The 17780-nt window shown below is 49.8% G+C and overlaps 1 protein-coding gene across 1 annotated transcript in view; it reads left to right on the top strand.

Annotated features, from left to right (window-relative positions):
• efcab11 (EF-hand calcium binding domain 11) overlaps positions 1–16214 on the top strand; it is a 75457-nt gene extending 59243 nt beyond the window's left edge. The window contains exon 6 of the mRNA XM_033027550.1: positions 15851–16214. Coding sequence (XP_032883441.1) covers positions 15851–15920 — 70 coding nt within the window. The 3' untranslated portion in view covers positions 15921–16214. The remainder of the gene's footprint in view (positions 1–15850) is intronic.
• The last annotated feature ends 1566 nt before the right edge of the window (positions 16215–17780 follow it).

Here is a 17780-nt window from a genome sequence, read left to right on the forward strand (position 1 = left end):
TTAGAAGGATGAGGGGGTTCTCATTGAAACCCACTGGATAGAGTGGACATTGAAAGGATGTTTCCAGAAATGGCCTCCAGAGGACCTGGCCTCAGAATAAAAGGACATACCTTTAAAAATTTAGAATGCCTTTTATTGTCATTCAAACAAACAAAAGTTTGAACGGAATTCCGTTCCCTGCCATCATAACAGCAAAGAAAACACAGTTAACATAATTCCACACAAATATCCATCACAGTGAATCTCCAAACACCTCCTCACTGTGATGGAAGGCAAAAGTCTTATCTCTTCCCTGTTCTTCTCCCGCGGTCAGGCAGTCAAACTGCTGCGTCGAGGTGATCGAGGCTCATGATGGTAAAGCCCTCGGCAGGCGATGGTAAGTCCCGCGGCCTATTAAGCTGCCCGGGCGATGAAAGGCCCTGCGACGGGCCGATTTAAACCCCGCGATTTGGAGCGGGCGAAGTTGGCGTTGCGTGAGCTCCCGAAAATCGGTCTCCTACCAGGGACCTGCGGGCTTCCGATGTTAACGTCCACAGGGCCCGCGGCAGAAGCCTCCGAAGCTCCGAAGTCGGGTCGCAGCCACCGTGCCACCACAGCCTCCGAAGTCAGCCAGCTCCGTGATGGTAAGTAAGTCCGCAGGCTCTACGACTGGAGCCCTCAGATCGATTCCAGTTGGAGGCCGCCAGCTCCACGATGTTAGGCCCCAGTGAAACGGAGACACGACAAGGAAAAGGTCGCGTCCCCGTTCAAGGAAGAGATTAAAGATTTTCCCCCGCCCAACCCCACCCCCCCCCCACATGTGCACAACTTAAAATAAACCTAAAACATACCCCTAACAAGACAAAAGAAAAGATAAAAAGAAAAAAGACAAACATACTGCAGGTGAGCCGCAGCCGATTAGGCAGCGCCGCCACTTCCGAGAAAGGCGATGAGGAGGAATTTCTTTAGCCAGAGGGTGGTGAATATGTGGAACTCATTGCCACTGATTGCTGTGGAGGCCAAGTCATTGGATATTTTCTAAAGCAGAGATAGGTTCTTGAATAAGTAAAGTTTACAGGGAATGGGCTTGAGAGGGAAAAATAGATCAGCTACGATTAAATGGCAGAGATTACTCGATGGGCCGAATGACCTAATTGTGCTCCAATTTCTTATGGCCTTCAGTCTGAAGGAGGGTCCCGACCCGAAATGTCCATTCCCTCCACAGATGTTGCCTGACCTGCTGAGTTCCTCCAGTACTTTGTGTATTGTGTTGGGTTTATTTCTAGACGGGCAGATTTGAAAGGAATCAAAAGGAATGTTAAGGGCTTGTCCCACTTAGGCGATTTTTTCTGCGACTGTCACAGTCGTAGCAGGTCGCCGAAAACAGGCGACTGGACCCTCCCCACCCCCCCCCACGACAATGTTTACGGCAACCTACCACCTAGTCGACGTCAAGCTACCGACAACCGGCGATCCAATTGTCGCGACTTAGGACGTCCACCTATGACCACACCTACGACAACCTACCACCACAACCTACGACAACCGAAGTCAACCTACGACAAGCAACGACCCTGTCGGCGACAACCGAAGACAATTCAGTCACCGGTACCTGTTGCCGGTTGACGTAGGTAGTCGCCAATGGAATTCACCGAAGTCAGCACCCGGCGACAACCAACGCCACCTGGCGTCACCCTGGCGTCATCCTGGCGATAACCTACGACAGCACCTACGACAGGAGAAGGCAGGCAACGTCAAGCCCACTGCCGCCAAAAGGTTTTGAACATTTCAAAATCCAGCGGCGACAAAAAAAAAGTTCCGACACTTGAGGGGACAACTCACTACAATACAGGCATCACCCCGCGACCATGTGGCGATAGCCTAATTTCCGGCTGTCGCCGAAAAAAATCACCTAAGTGGGACAGGCCCTTTAGGCTTTGGTTAGACCACACATGCCAGGTCACTGCATTGAATTACAATTAAAACATATATTCCAGCATCTGCAGTTCTTTTTTGAACACGCTATACATAGTTTAGTTTAGAGACAGGCGGGCTTCCAAAGGCTGCAGCATGTACAAAAATATAGACACAAAATGCTGGAGTAACTTAGCGGGACAGGCAGCATCTCTGGAGAGAAGGAAAGGGTGACGTTTTGGGTCGAGACCCTTCTTCAGACTGAGAGTCAGGGGAGAGGATTAGTTTTGTTTAGATTAGAGATAAGGCCCAGAAAAGCACCCTTCGGCCCACCGATTCCGCGCCGACCAGCGATCCCCGCACTCCAACACTATCCTACACACACTGGGGACAATTTTTGACATTTATACATTTATACCAAGCTAATTAACATTGTAATATTAGGGGCAGGACTGCAGGCACGGTGGCGTAACGGTAGAGCTGCTGCCTCACAGCGCCAGAGACCTGGGTTCAATCCTGACTGTGGGTGCCGTCTGTACGCAGTTTGCACGGTCCCCCTGTGACCTCGTGGGTTTCCTCCGGGTGCTCCAGCTTCCTCCCGCATGCCAAAAACGCGCAACTTTGTAGATTAATTGGCCTCTAAATTCTCCCTGGTGTGTAGGATAGAAATACTGTACGGGGTTATTGTTGGTCGGCGCAGACTCGGTGGGCGGACGGACCTGCTTCTATACCGTATCTCTAAAACTAAAACTAAACTAATTGAAAGTAAGGCTGAGATTCCTGGGCATGCACATCTCTGAAGAACTCTCCTGGTCCGAGAACACTGATGCAATCATAAAGAAAGCACATCAGCGCCTCTACTTCCTGAGAAGATTACGGAGAGTCGGTTTGTCATGGAGGACTCTCTCTAACTTCTACAGGTGCACAGTAGAGAGCATGCTGTCCGATTGCATCGTGGCTTGGTTCGGCAACTTGAGCGCCCAGGAGCGGAAAAGACTACAAAAAGTAGTAAACACTGCCCAGTCCATCATCGGCTCTGACCTCCCTACCATCGAGGGGATCTATCGCAGTCGCTGCCTCAAAAAGGCTGGCAGCATCATCAAGGACCCACACCATCCTGGCCACACACTCATCTCCCCGCTACCTTCAGGTAGAAGGTACAGGAGCCTGAAGACTGCAACGTCCAGGTTCAGAAACAGCTTCTTCCCCACAGCCATCAGGTATTAAACTCAACTCAAACAAAACTCTGAACATTAATAGCCCATTATCTGTTTATTTGCACTTTATCTGTTTTATTTATTCATGTGTGTATATATTTATACAATGGTATATGGACACACTGATCTGTTCTGTATTCATGCCTTCTATATTCTGTTGTGCTGAAGCAAAGCAAGAATTTCATTGTCCTATCTGGGATACATGACAATAAATTCTCTTGAATCTTGAATCTTGAAACGCCATCTTGCATATATACTGCATGGGCAGCTTTCAACCCAGCAGTATGAAAATTGATTTCTCTAACTTCAAGTGATCCTTGTTTTCCCTCTCTCTCTTTCCCTCCCCCGCCCTAGTTCTCCGACTAGTTTCACTGTCCTGATTAAATGTTACTGATTGTAAGCCTCGTTGTCAGCTTCCCCTCATCTAACCATGAACCATTGTACTACATTTTCCTTGACCTTCGTCCCCTTTGATCTGTCGTTTTCACATCTTACTCTTCCATATCTCTGCGTCTCACAATGGAGCGGCTGGGCTTGTACATGCTGGAGTTTAGAAGGATGAGAGGGAATCTTATTGAAACATATAAGATTATTAAGTGTTTGGACACGCTAGAGGCAGGAAACGTGTTCCCGATGTTGGGGGAGTCCAGAACCAGGGGCCACAAAGAATAAGGGATAAGCCATTTAGAACTGAGACGAGGAAACACTTTTTCACACAGAGAGTTGTGAGTCTGTGGAATTCTCTGCCTCAGAGGGCGGTGGAGGCCGGTTCTCTGGATACTTTCAAGAGAGAGCTAGATAGTGGAGTCAGGGGATATGGGGAGAAGGCAGGAACGGGGTACTGATTGGGGATGATCAGCCATGATCACATTGAATGGCGGTGCTGGCTCGAAGGGCCAATAGGCCTACTCCTGCACCTATTGTCTATTGTCTATTGACTCCCTCTCCCTCTGAAGAAGGGTCTCGACCCTGAAACGTCACCCATTCCTTCTCTCCAGAGATGCTGCCTGTCCCGCTGAGTTACTGCAGCATTTTGTGAATATCTTTTTGTACACACTCCAGCCTTTGGAAGCCCACGTGTATCTTATCTCTAAACTATAGCTTCTTTGGTCTTTGAGCAGAGATCAGGAATGACTGCTACAATACATAAGGATCACAAGGTTTTGCTCTTCACCACCTGTGGATTTGTATTAGGTCATTGCTTTCGCCTCTCCTTTCAAGATGAGAGAGACACAGCCTGTTCATTCATTCCTGATCAGTGATCAATCTATGTTTAAGAAAGAACTGCAGATGCTGGAAAAACCGAAGGTAGACAAAAATGCTGGAGAAACTCAGCGGGTGAGGCAGCATCTATGGAGCGAAGGAATAGGTGGCGTTTCGGGTCGAGACCCTTCTTCCCAACTCTCCCACAGCCCACTCTCCCCCTCTTCCTTTCTTCTTCCCCCCCCCCCCCCCCCACATCAGTCTGAAGATCAGTCTATGGTCGCAGGCCTCCTTTCATTATGGTGCTTTGTTTTTTTTGCAGTGTCTCTCTCTTTCCCCTTTTAAGCATTGTAGGTAGCCTATTACTGAATATGAAGTTATTGTCCTATAACATAAGTATAATGGCGGCACGGTGGCGCAGCGGTAGAGTTGCCGCCAACACAGCGCCGGGGACCCGGGTTCGATCCTGACTACGGGTGCTTGTCTGCACAGAGCTCGTACATTCTCCCCATGACCGCGTTGGTTTTCATCAGCGCCCATCATCAGTAAGAATGAACATAGAACTGCACAGCACAGGAACAGGCCCTTCTGCCCACAACATCATGATGCCTAGTTAAACTCATCACCTATGCCTCACATGATCCATATCCCTCCATTCCCTGCTTAACCATGTGCGTATCTGAAAGTCTCTTAATGCCACTATCATATCTGCCTCCACCACCACCACTCTTGGCAGCTTGTTCCAGGTATGTATGCATCACCCACTGTGTAAAAACTTGCCCTTCACATCTCCTCTAAACTTCGCCCCATTCACCTTAAAGCTATGCCCTCTAATCAATAAGGCGCTGGTCAGGCCACATTTGGAATATTGTGAGCAATTTGAACTTCTCCTCCCCACAGCGCCAGAGTCTCGGGTTCGACTCTGTCCACGGGTGCTGTCTGCACGGAGTTTGCACCTTCTCCCTGTGACTGCGTGGGTTTTCTCCAGGTGCTCCGGTTTCCTCCCACATCCCAAAGACGTGCAGGATTGAAGGTGTATTGGCCCCACTTGCCACTAGTGTGTAGGATGTGACATGCAACATAGAACTGAAGTATGGGTGATCGATGGGAAGGGTCGGCACAAACTCGGTGGGCTTAGTTTAGTTTAGTTTAGAGATATTAATCTCTAAACGATGTTGTATCTGCGAACTAAACTGAATTGAACTAATGATTTGAACATTGGAATTGTAGGTTAATTGGTTTCTGTAAATTGCCCCAAGGTACTGATTGTGGATGATCAGCCATGATCACATTGAATGGCGGTGCTGGCTCGAAGGGCCGAATGGCCTACTCCTGCGCCTGTGTCTATTGTCTATTGTGTAGGTTGCGAAACTGGGATAATATATAACTTGTGTAATGTTGATCAATGTTTGTGTGGACCTGGTGGGCCAAAGGGCCTGTTTCCACGCTGTATTTCTAAAGTAAACTAAACTAAACTAAACTAGGCTGGAATAGACTAAACTAAACCTAACTAAATGTAACTAAACTAAACTTTTCTCTTATTTAAGAAGGAACTGCAGATGCTGGAAAAATCAAAGGCAGATAAAACTGCTAGAGAAACTCAGCGGGTGAGGCAGCATCAATGGAGCGAAGGAATTGGTGACGCTTCGGGTCTAGACCCTCGACCCGAAACGTCACCTATTCCTTCGCTCCATAGATGCTGCCTCACTGGCTGAGTTTCTCCAGCAGTTTTATCTACCTTTAAACTTTTCTCTTGATTAGTACAGGTGTCAGAGGTTATGGGGAGAAGGCAGGAGGATAGTGCTAGAAGAGATAGAATCAGCCATGATGGAATGGTGGAGTAGATTTGATGGGCCGAATGGCCTAATTCTGCTTCTATCACCTATGATCCTATGACCTAAACTAATCTAAATCTAACCTAACTGAGCCAAACTAAATCAAAGCAAACTGAATGGCTTTGGAACATTTGGCGGCTCTATGAACGTGGGTTGTTGCTGTTCCTGACTGGAATAGCAAGACGACAGGTGTATTTGGCTAAATTTGTCAGTGAGCATATGGGCCTGTTGCTCTTCATAGCTTGGCAATGCAGCTTCCTGTGAGCAAGTTGCCAAACACAAGGTAAAAGTTGCCCGTAATCATCAATAAGATGTTGGACGTTGGCACCGTCCAGTTCGGTGAATGACCATTGGCAGGGACGCACGATTATTACAGAAGATTCAAAGAGCAGGAGGAATGAGTGAAGAAATTGTTTATTGTCACACGTGACAAGTCACAGTGAAATTCTTTGCTTGCATGCCCAAGGTATGCAAAGAGTCGCCACCTAAAGGGCGCTGACGAGGGTACAAAGTATCAGCGCCAGATCCACCCTTGTCCTCTGCCCCCCCCCCCCTCACGGCGGTCCCCCCACCCCCCACACCGGGCCCTCCATTGTTCTCCACCCCCCCCCCCAGGGCAGTCCTCCCCCCCCCACTCGGGGCCCACCATTGTTCCCACCCTCAGCAGCGGCGTCCACACTTCCACGTGGTCCGCCCACTTCCGTCGGTCGGCGCCATCATCGGCCGCCGTGCCGACCTCTCTACTAACGCAGCCGGGTCGTCTCCGGACTCCTGCGTGGCGCCAACCCGGGTCCCTGGCCGCCGGCCCCGTCGACCCACGAGGCTCCAGCCTCGGCTTCTCCGAGAGGCGTCCGGAGCCTCTGAAGCCTCTACACTCTGGAGTTCAGAAGGATGAGAGGGTATCTCATTGAAGCATATAAGATTGTTAAGGGCTTGGACAGGCTAGAGGCAGGAAACATGTTCCCGATGTTGGGGGAGTCCAGAACCAGGGGCCACAGTTTAAGAATAAGGAGTAAGCAATTTAGAACGGAGACGAGGAAACACTTTTTCTCACAGAGAGTTGTGAGTCTGTGTAATTCTCTGCCTCAGAGGGCGATGGAGACCGGTTCTCTGGATGCTTTCAAGAGAGAGCTAGATAGGGCTCTTAAAGATAGCGGAGTCATGGGATATGAGGAGAAGGCAGGAACGGGGCACTGATTGGGGATGGCGGTGCTGGCTCGAAGGGCCGAATGGCCTCCTCCTGCCCCTATTGTCTATTGTCTATTGTCGAAGCCTCCGCTCACAGGTGTTGAAGGCGTCGTGCTGTATAAACGCACGGTGCTGGAGTACTCAGCGGATCCGACCGCATGTTTAGTCCTAGTTTAGAGATACCGTGCGGAAACAGGCCCCTTCGGCCCACCGAGCCCGCGCCGACCACCTCAGAGCACGGATCTAAAACGTTGATCTTTGAACAATGCTGGCAGGCAGACAACAGGATGTGATAAAGACCCCAGCCCCACCCTGCCCTTCTCCCTTTATGTTCACCCCCTCCCTCCCTGCCGCCTTGTGTCATTGTAGACGTATCCAGATGGTGCTGCAGCCTAATGGGTTCTGTTTCACGGGTCAGTCAGGAAGAAGCAAGGTTGTGATTACAATCAGGTAGCGGAGCTGCCTCCCCCGGGGACTGCCTTCTGTCATAGTAACGGGTCTTTTCCACACACCACCATCGTTATCCCATCTCTGGTAGAAGCCAGATGGAGCAGTCAGTCCCGCATACCTGCGTCTGTCTTGCAAATGTTACTTCCAGCAGGCTTGTTTTAAGTGATAGGGGCAGCAATACAAAATGCTGGTTTAGAACGTGTTCACCGCTTTAAATGCCCTTTAAGGGCCTGTCTCACTTGGGCTTCATTTGCGCGTCATTTACACGACATCATTTACGCGTCACGCATGGCGCGCACTACGAGCGCATGGTGCGTGGTGACATAGGCAGTGACGCGCGGTCGCGTGCCGCCCCAGGATTTTGTGATGTACAAAATCTTCGTGCGCCATCTGCGTGATGCGCAAATGACGCCCAAGTGGGACAGGCCCTTTAATGTTGTACAGGTCCCTAGTGAGACCACACCTGGAGTATTGTGTGCAGTTTTGGTCCCCTATTTTGAGGATGGACATTCTTGCTATTGAGGGAGTGCAGCGTAGTTTTACCAGGTTAATTCCCGGGATGGCGGGACTGTCATATGCTGAGAGAATGGAGCTTGCATACTCTGGAGTTTGGAAGGATGAGAGGGCATCTTATTGAAACATATAAGATTATTAAGGGTTTGGACACGCTAGAGGCAGGAAACATGTTCCCGGTGTTGGGGGAATCCAGAACCAGGGGCCACAGTTTAAGAATAAGGGGTAAGCCATTTAGAATGGAGATGAGGAAACATTTTTTCACACAGAGGGTTGTGAGTCTGGGGAATGCTCTGCCTCAGAGGGCAGTGGAGGCCGGTTCCCTGGATACTTCCAAGAGAGAGCTAGATAGGGCTCTTAAAGATAGCGGAGTCAGGGGATATGGGGAGAAGTCAGGAACGGGGTACTGATTGTGGATGATCAGCCATGATCACATTGAATGGCGGTACTGGCACAAAGGGCCGAATGGCCTACTCCTGCACCTATTGTCTATTGTCTAAATTGAAGAGTTTGAACAGCAGAAAACAATTATACTTCCCTCCCTTACGCTCCTGCTTCCTCTGTCCTTTTGAAGAATGAGAGGTGATCTATATCGTTTAGTTTCGAGATACAGCCTGAAAATAGGTCCGTTGGCTCAGCAAGTTTGCACTGACCAGTGATCCTCGCACACTAGCACTATCGTACAATCTAAGGATAATTTACAGTTTTACCAAGGCAATTAACCTACAAACCTGTACGTCTTTGGAGTGTGGGTGGAAACCGAAGATCCCGGAGAAAACCCACGCAGGTCACGGGGAGGACGTACAAACTCCGTACAAACAGCACCCGTAGTCAGGATCGAACCCGGGTCTCTGGTACTGTGGGGCAGCAACTCTACCGCTGCACCACCGTGCCGCATCAAGAATCTTGGTTGGGGTGTGGAGGATAAGAGTCAGGAATTCATCATGGGCGGTGATCAGTCAATGGATCAATGGTACTTGTGCAGGAAGGGACTGCAGATGCTGGTTTAAACCAAAGTTAGACACAAAATGCTGGAGTCACTCATTCCCACACTGACCTTTCTGTCCAGGGCCTCCTCCATTGTCAGAGTGAGGCCCAGCGCAAATTGGAGGAACAGCATCTTATATTCCGCTTGGGTAGCTTACACCCCGGCGTTATGAACATTGATTTCTCTATCTTCAAGCAGCCCTTGCACCCACCCTCTCTCCGTCCCACCCCAGTCGTTGTACTCGTTTCAACGTTGTCCCGGTGAGCTTCATTGTCTGGAACTCGTTTATCCTCGCCCACAGCTGACAATGGCCCGTTTCCTTTATCATCATTACTTTTTTGCATATCTTTCATTCATTCATTCCACATCTCTCTATATCGCCGCCTATATCTCTCGTTTCCCGTTCCAATGGTACTTGGTCACATGTGCCTGAGTATAGTGAAATTCCTTTCTTGAATACACTTCAGTCGCGATCGACCTTCGGCCAACAACAGTGGTGTGTTTGACGAATTGTTTTTAGCAACCCTCGTGCGCCAGAGTCTCATTAACAAAATTGTCAGGTGTGTGGCTGTCAGCCATTGCCTATTAACACACTGCTAGTTAAGTTGATGTTGGAAGCGTTGCCAGGTCTGATAGAGATACAGCTGCCGACACTAAGCACAATATGGGCATGAAGGATGGATCTGCATTGTGCAGAGGATTTTTTTAAACTATAGATTTAACAGCCCATATATCCAAATGTGCAGTAAACACGTATATATGCAGTACGTTCAGGTTTAGGTTTAGCAGCGCGGAAACAGGCCCTTCGGCCCACCGAGTCCGTACCGACCAGCGATCCCTGCACACTAACACTACCCTACACACACTAGGGACAATGTTAGATTTATACCAAGCCAATTAACCTACAAACCTGCACATCTTTGGAGTGTGGGAGAAAATCAAAGTCATAGAGTGATACTGTGTGGAAACAGGCCCTTCGGCCCAAGTTGCCCGCATGATCCAACATGTCCCGTCTACATTAGTCCCACCTGCCCGCGTTTGGCCCATAACCCTCCAAACCTGTCCTATCCATGTAACTCTTTATCCGTTTCTTAAACGTTGGGATAGTCCCTGCCTCAACCACCTCCTCTGGCAGCTTGTTCCGTACACCCACCGCCCGGGAGAAAACTCACGCAGGTCACGGGGAGAACGTACAAACTCCATACAGACAGCACCCGTAGTCAGGATCGAACCCTGGTCTCCGGCGCAGTAAGGCAGTTGCTCTACCACTACGCCACCGAGCAGCCCTATTTATTTGGGTTTATTTTTGTCACATGTACCGAGGTACAGTGCAATCGGGATGGCGGGACTGTCATATGCTGAGAGAATGGAGCGGCTGGGCTTGTACACTCTGGAGTTTAGAAGGATGAGAGGTGATCTTATTGAAACATATAAGATTATTAAGGGTTTGGACACGCTAGAGGCAGGAAACATGTTCCCGATGTTGGAGGAGTCCAGAACCAGGGGCCACTGATTAAGAATAAGGGGTAAGCCATTTAGAACGGAGATGAGGAAACACTTTTTCTCACAGAGAGTTGTGAGTCTGTGGAATTCTCTGCCTCAGAGGGCGGTGGAGGCAGGTTCTCTGGATACTTTCAAGAGAGAGCTAAATAGGGCTCTTAAAAATAGCGGAGTCAGGGGATATGGGGAGAAGGCAGGAACGGGGTACTGATTGTGGATGATCAGCCATGAGCACATTGAATGGCGGTGCTGGCTCGAAGGGCCGAATGGCCTACTCCTGCACCTATTGTCTTGTCTAAAGCCTTGTTTTGCATGCTATCCAAACAGATCGGATATATCATACGTGGTGTAGATACAATCAGTTCAAACTCAAGTACAATAGATAAAACAAAGAGGTGCAGAATATAGTTCTCAGCAAGGTAATGCACCAGTTCCACGGACAAATTCAGTGGAGTAGAGGTGAATCGGACAGTATCCTCACCCATACACTTGTTCCATCCCACACACTAGGGGACAATGCACAGAAGCCAACTAACCTACAGACCTGCACGTCTTTGGGTTGTGGGAGGAAACCGGAGCACCCGGAGGATACCCAGGTGGTCATGGGAGAACGTCCAAACTCCGTACAGGCAGCACCAGTAGTCAGGATCGAACCAGGGTCACTGGCGCTGTGAGGCAGCAACTCTACCGCTGCGCCACCGTGGCCGCCCGATAGTGGACAGTGAGGAGGCTGGCCTGAAGGAACAGCAAGTTAATAGTGGAGGTGGAAGATTGTGTGCGGGGCATTGCCAGATGGAATATAATCCTGACAGTGCAAGGTTTGCATTTTAGGAAGTCAAACATGGGTAGGACACATAGAGTTAATGGTAGGGTGCAAAGGAATTGATGTTGACTTGCCTACCTTGTGACACAGGGACATGCCGAACTTCCTAAGCCTTCTAAGGAAGTGGAAGTGTTGGTGTGCTGAGTGTTTATGTATAGTGATGCTTGTACTGAACTGTGTACTAAAATGAATTTCACTGGACCTCGTTACAATAGACAATAGACAATAGGTGCAGGAGTAGGCCATTCGGTCCTTCGAGTCAGCACTGCCATTCAATGTGATCATAGCTGATCACCCCTTTCCAGCCTTCTCCCCATATCCCCTGACTCCGCTATCTTTAAGAGCTATATCTAACTCCCTCTTGAAAGCATCCAGAGAATTGGCCTCCACTGCCTTCTGAGGCAGAGAATTCCACAGATTCACAACTCTCTGGGTGAAAAGGTACACGTGACAAATATAAGTACTGTACCGTACCATAGCCATTGCTTGGATGAAGCTGGCCAAGCACCTGCACCACTATCAATATCAGTGAAGAACCTGCTGCTGCAACCGTACACACTGCAGTTCCACTGCGAGGTCACGCTGCAAAATTACCCTGCAGATTTGCTTCTGAATCACCATAATCGCAATTTAGTGTCTGTGTGTCTGCTTGATGAAGAGAGAGTCATTAAAAACCCATCAGGCTCAGATTGTTGTGGGTCAATGTTCCATCAGTCTATCCCCAGACACACACAGCGCAATAGTCCCCGATATGGGAAGATAATGGAAGATGTGCATCGCAAGGAGATTTGTTTGCGAGGATGTCGCCAGGACTCAAGGGCCTGAGCTATAGGGAGAGGTTGAGCAGGCTAGGACTCTGTTCCTTGGAGCGCTGGAGGATGAGGGGGATCTTATAGAGGTGTACAAAAGCATGAGAGGAATAGATCGGGTAGACGCACCGAGTCTCCTGCCCGGAGGAGAGGAATCGAGAACTGGAGGACATAGTTTAGTTTAGTTTAGAGGTACAGCATGGAAACAGGCCCTTCGGCCCACCGGGTGTCGTGCCGACCAGCGATCACCCCGTACACTAACGCGATCCCACACACTTGGGACAATTTACAATTTTTACCGAAGCCAAATAACCTACTAACGTGTATGTCTTTGGCGTATGGGAGGAATCCGGAGCACCCGGAGAAAACCCACGCAGTCACGGAGAACGTGGGTCAAGATTGAATCTGGGTCTCTGGCGCTGTGAGGCAGCAACTCTACTGCTGTGCCACCGTGTAGGTTTAAAGTGAAGGGGGGAGAAAGATTTTACAGGAACCTGAGGGGTAACTTTTCCATGCAGAGGGTGGTAGGTTTATGGAACGAGCAGCCGGAGGAGGTAGTTGAGGCAGGTACTATCGCAATGTTTAAGAAACATTTAGACAGGTACATGAATAGGATAGGTTTAGAGGGATATGGACTAAACTCAGGCAGGTGGGACTAGTGTAGCTGGGATATGTTGGTTGACAGGGGCAAGTTGGGACAAAGGGGCTGTTTCCACGCTGTAAGACTCTATGACTCTATGTCCCAATCTGCCTGCATTGTTTGCGTGACTGCAGTAACTCTCCTTCCCAACTTACTATCCTCCAACATTCCTCTTCATTTCCATTCCCATTCCTCTCCTTCCACAGGGCATAGGAGCAGAGTTAGGCCATTCATAGCCATTGAGTCTACTCCGCCATGGCTGATCTATCTCTCCCTCTCAACCCCATTCTCCTGCCTTCTCCCCATAACCTGACTAATCAAGGATGTAACAATCACAGCGGGTCATGCAGCGTCTCTGGAGAACGTGGGTAGGTGATGGTTCGGGAGCTGAACCCTTCCACAAAGTGGCGGCGTACCTCAGCGGGAGTAATTACAGAGTAATACTGGAGTAATTATGGACAATGCTGGAACGACTGGGCGGGAAGCATTGAGATAGGTCACTTAATTTTCCTTAAGGGCCTGTCCCACTTGGGCGACCTAATCTGCGAATCCAGAAGAGTGTCTTCGACCTTCAGGCTCGAGGGCACTCTCCTGGAAAGCCTCGAGCTGGATCGACCGGTCGCGTTGAAACCACGAGCTGCATCGACCGAACCGCGAGCTGCATCTACTGACCGCACACACACACACACACACACACACAAACATACACACACACACACACACACACACACACACACAAACATACACACACACACACACACGGTGGGGGCCAGGGAAAGCTGAGAAGCGCTGTCTACGCGATGAAGAGGAAGGTAAACGGTTGCCACAGAGCACGGTAAGTCCTTCAGAGAGCACCGGGGGGCGGGGGGGGGAGGGGAGAGAAGCAGAGAGAAGCGGAGAGAAGGAGAGAGAAGAAGAGAGAAGGGGAGAGAAGGGTGAGAGAAGGTGGAGAGAAGGTGGAGAGAAGCGCGAGAGAAAGGGGAGAGAAGGGAAGAGAAGGGGGGGAGAAGGAGTGGAGAGACTTTTAAGAAGTATAATTTTACTCGCGGAAAAATTTTCAACATCCTGAAACATTTTCCGTGACCTAGCTCCCGTGAGTAGGCGGGAACCTCCCTCAAGCATGAAGGAGAGTTCCAGCCACCTCATACGACCTGCTAGGACCTCGTGTCGACCATGCTGCGAGTTTGAGTCCAGGGCAAACTCTTCTAAACTCGCAGTTTAGGTCACCCAAGTGGGACAGGCCCTTTAGGGACCGGGATGATGGAGGTTTCCTAATTACATCTAAGTGCCGATGCTTTCCAGAATGTCACTCAGCCCTTCTGTCCCGATTCTTGCTTTGGTTTGGTTGTTTTGTATTGTCACCTGTACCACGATGCAGCGAACAACTTTGCGTGCTATCCAGTCAGATCGTACTCATCATCATCGGCGGTCACTCGAAACGAGTACGACTGTCCTCTCATGGAGGACGCCTGTGACTTGTTACGGGGGAGACTGGTGCACAGACAGTCACCACACGGTCCTTGACAGATCTGGGTCAGGATCCAGTGACATGGAGTCCAAGACGACCGGAGACCCTTTTCTGCTGCAGCCTTCATCCGCCTTCCCAGCCGTTGTGACGTTCCACTAAGGTCAGCCATCGTCCTCCTCCGCCTGTTCCACCGTTAAGGTCTTGGTTGGATTGCTCAATGTCAGAGACCTCCCCCTCGACCTTACCGCCATGGGTGGCCCTACCAGGAGCATCACTCTAGATGGCATCACTCTCAGGATCTCAGGTCCACACAAGCTTCTCCACCACGACAAGGTGACAATCCACGGGGAAGTGCTACACATGCGTACAATCAATGCACCAGGACCATAACAGTGGGCGCTAATAGAGATGTACAGGTGGAATATAAACAACAACATGCATCTGCGCAGCATGGTCGACGTGAGACCCAGGTTCGATCCTGACTGTGGGTGCTGTCTGGACAGAGTTTGCACCATCTCCTTGTGACCTGTGGGTTTTATCCGGGTGCTACGGTTTCCTCCCACTTCCCAGAGACGTGCAGGTTTGTTGGTTAATTAGCTTCTGTAAATTGTCTCTAGTGTGCAGTGTATGGGGGCTGGTCGGCACGGGCTCGGTGGGCTGAAGTGCCTGTTTCCGCACTGTATCTCTATAAAATTGCCAAGGTGCTTTCCAAAGAATTAGACAATAGGCAATGGGTGCAGGAGTAGGCCATTCAGCCCTTCGAGCCAGCACCGCCATTCAATGTGATCATGGCTGATCATCCCCAATCAGTACCCCGTTCCTGCCTTCTCCCCATATCCCCTGACCCGCTATTTTTAAGAGCCCTATCCAGCTCTCTCTTGAAAGTATCCAGAGAACCTGCCTCCACCGCCCTCTGAGGCAGAGAATTCTACATATAGTATTGCATATTCAGACAGGTACATGGATAGGATACGTCCATACACAGATACAGACACAAAGTGCTGGAGATAACTCAACAGGTCAGGCAGCATCTCCGGAGAACATGGATAGGTCACTGTAATGTCACCCAATGATTCAGTGATCAATAAAGTATCACTGAATCATTAGGTGACGTTTCGAGTCAAGACCCTTGTTCTGACTAAAGGTCCCAACACAAAACGTCACCTATGCATGTTTTCCAAGGATGCAGCCTGACCCGCTGAGTTACTCCAGCACTATGTTCCTCCCCAGCAGGGAAGAAGGATTTTTATGGTTTAGAAAGGCGCTCCTTCAGTGGACAGTCCTTGTTCTTGTGTTGACCGCTGCACGTTTACTTTGTTGCAGGGAAGTGGATCGGGACTCAGACGGTCGCGTCAGCTTCAGGGACTTTGAGATGGTGATGGGCCACCAGTAGGAAGGCGATGAAGGCTGGAATGAGGACAAGGACTTCAACCCTCGACCCGATTGTTTCTGTAATTCCTGTTCGATGTGTGTGTGTGTGTGTGTGCGACTGAACCCTGAACTGTCGTGTTTAGCAGGGGAGGGTCACTTCCGCAAAGTCTATTGTGGTGAATCGTGCCTCCGTCCAAGTTGGCCCCAACCAACATGTGCTTTGAGAGTGTGGACCTCATTAGCTCCCTGACATGGGGACCCTTGGCCTACTCTGTGATAAAACATCGATCTATCACAGAAGCACTTTGTGACTTTTTTTTAAATTAAGAAGTCACTCCTGCACCGTGTCTCTTTTTGTTTGTAAACCAGCACCTGCTGTTCCTTGTGCCTGCGGGGAACAGTAGCTGATAGAGTTGCGGCTGGCAGAGTTGCGCCATCGTCCCAAGTTCCATCCTGACCTCAGGTGCTACCTGCGCGGAGTTCGCACGTTCGCACGTTCTCCCTGTGACCACGTGGGTTTCCCACCGGGTGCTCCAGTTTCCTCCCACATCCCAAAGACAGGTAGGTTTGTGGGTTAATTGGCCCTCTGTCAAATTTCCCCTCATGTTTAGGTAGTGGATGAGAAGATGGGATAACATAGAACTTGTGTGAAGGGGTAATCGGTGGCTGGCGTGCACTCGGTGGGCCAAAGGGCCTGTTCCATACTGTATCTCTAAAGCTAAAACCCAAAACAAATACAGAACAGCCACCCTCTTTTGACCCTACGGCTTTCCCTCTATCCCCATCCCTCCCTTATCTCCCTCAATCCTCTATCTCCCTCTATATTCCCTCTTTCTCCATCCCTCCCCATCCTAGTTCTCCGACCAGTCTGACTGTCCTGATTAAATGTTATCTTTTTATGCTTCCTTGTCACCTTACCCCAGCGAGCAATGATCCATTCTACATTTTCCTTGCTCTGCGTCCCCTTTGACATCTCGTTTTCACACCTCACCCTTCCATATCTCCATGTCTTCGCTCTCCCCTGACTCTCAGTCTGAAGAAGGGTCTCGACCCAAAACGCTGCCCATTCCTCCTCTCCAGAGATGCTGCGTGTCCTGCGGAGTTACTCCAGCATTTTGTGTCTATCTTCGCTGCAAACCAGCATCTGCAGTTCCTTCCTACGCCTTCGGCCCACAATGTCCATGCCGAACATGGTGCCGTTAAACTCATCTCCTCCGCCATTTCCTCCCAGGAGAACGTTACTGTGAAGCACATTGGCCCACATTACTACATTAAAGGCGCTCTTTAAATTAGTTTAGTTTAGTTTGGAGATACGGCGCGGAAACAGGTCCTTCGGCCCACTGAGTCCGCACTGACTAGCGATCCCCGCACGTTAGCAGTACACTATCCTACACACACTAGTGACAATTTAAAATTCATGCCAAGCCAATTAACCTACAACCCTGTACGTCTTTGGAGTGTGGGAAGAAACCGAAGATCTCGGAGAAAACCCACGCAGGTCACAGGGAGGACGTACAAACTCTGTACAGACAGCACCCGTAGTCAGGATCGAACATGCATCTCTGGTGCCTCAAGCGCTGTGAGGCAGCAACTCTACCGCTGCGCCACCATGACACCCTGTCAAAACACTTACTCTGATAGGTTCCAGTGGCTGTGACAGATGCCGGTTGCCTGAGTGTTGGAGAGAGTGAGCTCTATCCAAATCTAACATCCTTTCCAATGGTTTTTTTCCAGCCACAAGCCACACCAAGTGACTTGATTTCATTTATTCCCTGGCGATCTTCAAAAGGCTGGGAATAGGCAACAGATTTGTTCTTTGTAAATCCTCCCATGGTTGCCACGGAGAGAGATCAGGCCTCTTTTCTGGGGTCACGCCCGCGCC

Source organism: Amblyraja radiata, chromosome 9, assembly GCF_010909765.2.
Source record: "Amblyraja radiata isolate CabotCenter1 chromosome 9, sAmbRad1.1.pri, whole genome shotgun sequence".
Classification (NCBI taxonomy): domain Eukaryota; kingdom Metazoa; phylum Chordata; class Chondrichthyes; order Rajiformes; family Rajidae; genus Amblyraja; species Amblyraja radiata.